General features: G+C 38.3%; 1 protein-coding gene across 5 annotated transcripts in view; it reads left to right on the forward strand.

Moving 5' to 3' along the window:
* The first annotated feature begins 4,625 nt into the window (after positions 1-4,625).
* Positions 4,626-7,500, forward strand: part of LOC138008397 (schlafen family member 13-like) — a 32,086-nt gene continuing 29,211 nt past the window's right edge. The window contains exons 1-2 of one of the 5 annotated variants that reach the window (XM_068855722.1): positions 4,626-4,856; positions 5,305-5,455. In XM_068855722.1, the coding sequence (XP_068711823.1) occupies positions 5,372-5,455 (84 nt within the window). In that variant the 5' untranslated portion in view covers positions 4,626-4,856; positions 5,305-5,371. Of the gene's footprint in view, positions 4,857-5,085; positions 5,195-5,304; positions 5,456-7,500 lie in introns of those variants that run through there. The other 4 variants (XM_068855721.1, XM_068855725.1, XM_068855723.1 and 1 more) reach the window with 4 other exon arrangements.

A 7,500-nucleotide genomic window follows, 5' to 3' on the forward strand; every position in this document is an offset into this window, starting at 1 on the left:
GAGAATTTTGTCTCAAAGAATTTTGTCTCTTCGTTATATCTTCTTAATAATAATAATAATAATAATAATAATAATAATAATAATAATAATAATAATAATAATAATAATAATAATGATAAAAATGATAATAATTTAATTTAGAAATTTCGTCTGTGTTTGTTTTTTCGTTAGAGTTTACCAATAGGGGGAGACTAAGGGCCCTTTCCTTTTGTCAGAACTGGCCGGCCAGACCCGTCAGTTTGTAAGGAAAATGCAACAATTTGAAGGAACACGTTCACGATAATCCCTCGTATTCTTCTGGACGAGTAGATGTCATCCTCGAAGTGTGTTAATTTGAAAGCGTTGTAGAGTTAGTCCTTCCAAATGTCCGGTCTGGCCGCTCAGTTCTGTGAAATGGAAAGCGTCCTAAGTCGAGGGGAATATGTTCGGGGGATTATATGTTGAGGGAAACATGTTCCATTGTTTTGCTATTGTTATCAGCTAACGTTTCAGCCCCGCACTCCCCTGTTACAATAGGGAGCTTAAGCAACGACAACGGCAACGGCAACGAGAACATCATCTCAAAATATAAATTTGCGTTGTTTTAATCGCTTCGTGACTATTTCAACGTTTTTAATATGACAAGGGTGTGGTATTTCTTCAAAGATGACACCAGTCGGAACGCCACTCCATTTTAGGAGAGAAAATGAAAATTTATCCTCAAGTGCTGACGTTCTTCATAAAACCAAAAACTTGGCTATTTCACGTTGTTGTTTTGCTGACGACGGCAACGAAATGGACAAAAGTGAAAAACGCACGTGCAGGGCGTGCAAAGTTATTGTTTTTACCCACTAAATATGCAAATTCCTGACGTTCTCGTTGCCGTCGCCGTTGTCGTTGCTTAAGCTCCCTAATCAAAGCCGCCACCAACTTTTCAGGCAGTGAATAATGATCAGGGGTGATTATGCCCTGAAAAGAACAAAGGAAACCTAGCCAAGTGACAAATAACCTTTGTTAGTATATACCAAAACAGTGGATAGTGTTGAACGCGCTTCACGCCTCGGTAAATATCCACCACTAGCCACCTCCACTTCGGTGAATAGTTAGTTGCTATTTAGTAAATACTACTGAGAGCGAGTTTCAATCGAGTGCCGTAAAACCAAAACCAAAGTAATTACTTTGGCCAATCAAAAAGGTAGCCGACACAAAAGGCGGGAAAATGTGCACGCGCGAGCTACAATTGGTTTTGGTTTCACTTTTGATTGGTTAAAAAAGTGGCGCGAGAACTTTGAACCAAGCACTGAGTGAAGTAGATGCAAAACCAAAGTAATTAGCTAATTACTTTCGACACTCAATTGAAAACCGCTCTAAAGCCCTGGCCAAACTATCGAACAAAGTTGGATTGAAGGCTCCAACTTTGCTCGATCCAACATTGTTCGACAGTTTGGCCGCCCATGTTGGAAGATGTTCGTCCAACATTTTTTGCTCGATCAAATGTTGGATAGAGTTTGCTTTTGATCAAACATTACAACCAACAATTCTGTTTGACACAGCAATGTTGTAGTGTTTTGCCGATCTTCCAACAAAGTTGAGTCCTGAATCGAGTCACGTTCGTATTGGTAGCCAATCACGAATCGCTATCTTATTTTCAAGCCAAGGCTTCTTGCATCATTTGCAACAGAGATGGCGGACAAGGAGCAAATGGTTGTTGATGAACAGCCAGAAACCTTGATCAGCGAATAGGAAGCAAGGCCATGTCTGTGGGACACTTTTAGCCTACCTAATCATTATCGCTGTTTGGAGATGTCTGGTTCAATAGCGTTTAAAATTCCTGCAAATTGATCCGAGCTCATAATCATCATCCCCTAGGCGCGAATGTATCTTGCAAAGAATATACCCTTTTCTACACGTTCTCTTAATCATTCTTTGGTTTTTCCTTGTTTGAATACGTCCTTTCCGTCCTAAAACAACTTCCGTAGCATAACGCTTCGCCACATTTTCAAATTTTGCGCCAACTTAAACTTGAATTCGTCAAGCAATGTTGGATAGTGTTTTGCCACTACGTCAACATTTACATCCAACAATGTTGCATGTGGGATCCAACTTTGTTCGATAGTTTGGCCAGGGCTTAAAACAGCGGATAAAGTTGAAGACGCTTTCAGATTACCTACTCAAACTCTGAATATCCCTTTTGCTATTCACCTCCGAGCAAACTCGCGAGTTACGCGCGCCCGAAAATATTGCAATCGCTGCAGGAATAAATGAGCTAAAATTATCTTTTTCTGCTATATATTACCTCACTGTTTTGGTATATACTGAAACAGAAACAACTATTAAACTCAGTGTCGGTGGCTAGCGGTGGATATTTTTAGGGAGGCCTCACAACCTATTTCACGACGTTCTTACGCAGCCGCAAGTCAACTTGGAGATTGCTTACGAAAAGATCAGGCTCTCTTTGATAGCTAAAGCACAACTGCGCGCGACCCGTTCCTTGCCAGTGATAATTCGTTAGCTAACATTAAATCAGTAGGGACCTAAAGGAAGCACGCCCCGCACGTGCTTTTCACGTTCTGGTAGATTTCTTTGCAGTTCTCGTCCTAACAACGACGTGAGATGAGCAGATTTGTGGTTGTGTAGAGGACGCGAACATCTGACGATGATTTTTCAATTTTCTCTATAAATATCCACACTGTTCTCACCAATTATATTTCTGGAATCAGGACACACACTTTCATGCCGATTGACTTGGAATAATCGCAAATTTCTTAAAATAACAGGAAATAATATTTTTAGACAACGTTCTCGTAGCCGTCTTCGTCGTCGTCGTCCTTGCTGTTTAAGAAACCACGACGGCTACGGCGACGAAAACGTCACTTCAAAATATAAGTTTGAGCTATGTTAAGTATTTCATGATTATTCCATCTTGTTTATATTATTCAATATGGGCGAAGTGTCCTAAAACTGGATGGGCTCGGACAGTTTGAAGTAAAGAGTGAGACTGAAAAGATTCAATAGTTTGTCCACGTTGTCGTCAAAACCTTAAATTTGGTCATTTCAGGTAGTAGTTTTGACGAGTACGGGAGAGAAATGTTTAAAAATGCGTGCCGCACGTGCAGCACGATCATATTGGTTCTTTCAACCAATAATATTGCTGCTTTTTGGCGTTGTCGTTGCCGAAGCCGTCGTTGTTTCTTAAACTCCCCTAACATGTAACTTGGTCCCAACCGGAGAAGGCAGCCACTTTCTTGAAACTTGAGTATGCTGGTGCAATTAAGGCTTTTAAACTTAAAAAATAACATTTAAAAGTATAAAAAGTTCCACCCCCTATTCAAATATGTAGAATCAGAAGCATAAAACCCAAAATTTAAAATATTTACATTTTTTTTTGATAATCTTGTAAGATCTTTAAATTTGATGTGACGTTAGCTAAGAAGGCAGAGCAGATGAGACAACGCAGGAAAGAGGGAGAACCTCTAAGAGACGCCAACATCTTCATCTGCATGCCTTGCAGAAGGGACTGCTACTCTTGCATTGGACTGTGCAGCCACACAAAAAAGACGCTGTCGAGTCCACCTTGACAAGGCAAATCCTTAATCTCCCGAGACCAAAGGACTCGGCCCAAAAATAGGACCTAGATATGCGAAATTCCCAGTAAAGAGTTCCATAATTTTGATGCGCCACTTTACCTCCACGATTTTATGCCATAGATAGTCAAATTTACCTTAGGTAAGCCTAATATTGTAGTTACCCAGTCGAGGAGAGAGAGAGAGAGATTTACTGAAGAATTACTAAGCTAGTTGGTCTGGTAATCACCGGGGAATCTCTTCGAAAACTGTTGTTCGAAGACTTCGGTGACCAATTCAGTTAGGGCTTAGCCCCATATATAAATGAACTGACACAAAAATAATAATTGCATTGTCTGGATAAATTTTTATAAAGCCATTAGGCGACAAGCTTGATTTTCATCTCCAGAGGCCGGTTGTTTCTAAAGCCGATTAACGCTAATCCCAGATTAAAAATTAACCAGGGAGTTTAATATATAAAGTTCTATGGAAAAAGGTTTGCCTATGACTCTTGATATTAATTTTCAACAGACGTTTCGGCTAATTCTTAAGCCTTCATAAGTGATATGAGAACGAAGTTCGTTATCATACGCTATTTTGCGCGCGTGACTATGTAATTCATGCCCGCGCGATGCTTTGTAGCGTTTGTAGGTTTCTGGAAGGACGACCTGATCGTCGTTAGGGTCCAAAGTAGAGTGCCAGGCTTCGAGGAAAAGTCGCTCGTGGTAGTTAGCTTCGAAACGAACGACTGTTGAAAAATATCAAGAGTCAGAGGCAAACCTTTTTCCATAGCACTTATGACATCTCCTGACTACACTTTTTTTATTTTTTAAAGGAGTTCATTTCTTTACTACCAAATGCTGTTCAACCCTGATTTTCAGCAAAACCTTTAATTATAGGAAGACAATCTACAAAAACAAAAATAAGCTAAAGAAACTGTTACCAAAAAGTTGAAAACATGAAACAAAAGTTTACGCTAATCCTGGATAAGTTAATCGGCGTTTGAACAACCGGGCCCAGGTGTCCGACGTGTGTAACGGTCGTAACGGACTGGTAAATAAACAGCCTCGTTCTCAAGTATTACATCATCACATTCAACAAAGCGCGGGAAGACGCTGAACAAGGAAGCCATTTTGGCATTGATCTTTTTCGAATTCAGCGGGCTTTACAACCTTGTTCTCGATTTAAAAGAAATTGAGATCGCGTTGTTTTTTTAAAAAAAACGAGTTGCCTTGCTTACTGGCGGTCTGAGACAAAAGTTATGCCGTAACTGAGGTTTCTTAGACGTAACTCTTACACAAATTATAAACACGGGTAAGTAGCACTGCGGGACATTCCATTTATAATCCGACCCCCCCCTATGGATGAGGTCCATCAGAATTCCACCGGTAGGAAACTTTTTTCGAAGGCACCGACAAAAAAGTGAATGGGTAGGAAAGGTTTTTTCAAAGGGTTCCGACAAAAATCCGACCAGTAGGAATCTAATCATCCATAGGGGGGGGGGGTTCGGATTATAAATGGAATGTCCCTGCAGATCAAGGAACGACAATATTCGAAGACTTCTCAGATGCTACACTACTGGAAGACTTGAGGTTATCTTTTCCCTGTTTTGTCAACCCAATCGCCAACTGTTGGCGAACTCCATGGATTTGGTAAATTAACTGAAAATATAGCTAATTTAAGATATTCCGAGAAAATCTCAAGGCTTCAACCTTTTTATCGTGCTTGTTTGTTTTCAGAAATTATTTTTGTTGTTACCCAGGTTATGCCATACATGTTTTAATTTAAATAAATAGCTTAATGCTATTTGTTGAAATCTCACAAGGAAAATGCCAAAAAGAAAGCCTGATGAGGAGAGCCCCCAGAAGGTTAAACTTTTGAGGGCTACAAGTTCGCAGGAAGAAGAAAGGGTGGTAAGTAACGCTATAAATTTTATTATTATTTCCAAGTAACTTGTGCAGTACTTCTTTTGTCGTAACCAGAATGTATGCACGTATTTTAACTAGACTAACGATAGCGTCATGCAAACTGCGAGAAGAAGTATTATAAGGCTGTATATTTATACGAAGTAAACTTATCCTAGAATTTATAGAGGATTAGGAGACATTACTTTAAGGTCCTTTTAACAAATGGATTCCATGTTGCCGTGCGTCTGTTCAGTAACAGATCACAGATGACCTCAAAATGTGGTAAGAACAACAAAGTAGCACACGAGAACACACGAGGCTATAGGCGATCACAGAGATACACTGCTCTGCACTCTGATTGATTGACGATTACATCACATCTCACTATATACATGTAGATAATAACACTGCGCAAGGTGTTTATTAACCTTGCTAATGACCACTTTGCAATTTCTTGATGTTTTTTAAAGAAGAATTAAAATAAAAGAAAGTGCAGTTTCTCTGATAATCACCAGAGCAATTATGCTAATGAAAACAAAGGCTCGGTGAATATATATAAACTTTATTCAATAGTTTGGCATTAATCACCAGAGCAATTATGCTAATAAAAACAAAGGCTCGGTGAACATATATATATATACACCTTATTCAATAGTTTGGCATAATTATAATACAATCAGATATTTTTGAGTTGTGTGGTATTTTTCCAACTCCCATAATCGAATCCCATAGGCTCGTGGAGGGGGCATGGCCGAGTGGTTGGGACAGTGGATTTTTAATTTGGTGGAACCGGGTTCAGGCCCTCCACCCTGATGCTCACCGGATTTGTTCTTGGTTGCTCCGAGTTAACTCCTTGGCTTGGCTTTGTAAATAGCCAACTGGTCTCTCTCCCACCATTTGGGATATTTAACAACTTTATGTTTGAAGTAATTATTTTAATTATTTGGGTTCATCATTTATTTGCATTGTCCCAGAAAAATCCTGTTAGGGGATTGGTCAATTATGAAATTATTATCATATTATTATTATTGTTGTTACTATTATTGTTATTATGGGCAAATCTCCACTTGTCTTATTGGCCAAACTATTGAATAAGGGATTTTTTATTCCACTATTTAGTTTTCTAGTGTTTTGGGTTCTTGTTTTTGATGAAATACATCCTGCATCACCTAAGAATTATAATGAATGCATGAGGTGTGTGCAAATAACAAAAATAACACAAAGAAATCATTTAAATGTTCTTTATTTGAATTATATTTCATGTAAAAATGTCTAACAGACCTGTGATTTAGTATTCAACTTGAACTTCTTAAATTCCCTGAATTGCATTCTTATTATAAAATGTTGTGAAAACACTGAAAAACTAAAATCTTCATCCACTGCTCAGACACACATTGATCAACAATCACTACTCAAAACCTTTTCAGGTTTTTTGCCACAAGATTTTGTCGTAATTTGTTTACAAAAAAAACAAAGAAATTTGTTCAGTTTATTGACAAAGAAATTGCTAAATTACAGAGCATGATAAAAGTAACAGAATTAATCTTGTAGTTACATAATCTTTCAAACAAATTTGTACTTAAACAAACACGGACTGAGTATGGTAAACAACTTTAAACAAAATTACGCCTGGTTAGCGAGCCCCACTATGGAAATTATTTTCTACAAACAAACAGACGCTTCAACAATAAAACTGCTTTGACTTACATACACGTACACCCAGATTTCTTTCCTTTAGCATCCTGTTGAGGTAAATTTCATATAAAGTAAGTGTTACTCAGTGGAACTGTTAAAAGTTCGGCAAACCCCAGAAGATTTAGATGGTCCCAAATGCAAAAGAAAGTCTTGAGTTTTAATTGCATGCATGAGAAACTCAACACATTGCAGGAATGTCAATAATTATTGTAATTTCTACATCAATGAACGACATGAAAAAGTAACAGATGACTAAAAAGCGCTTATCAGCATCTCTTTCTCATTGAAACATTAAAATTGGTGCATGTACAATTGTATCCTTGCAATACACTTTTAACCTTGTTTGTACTGGAACG

This window comes from Montipora foliosa, chromosome 6, assembly GCF_036669935.1.
Source record: "Montipora foliosa isolate CH-2021 chromosome 6, ASM3666993v2, whole genome shotgun sequence".
Taxonomy (NCBI): Eukaryota; Metazoa; Cnidaria; class Anthozoa; order Scleractinia; family Acroporidae; genus Montipora; species Montipora foliosa.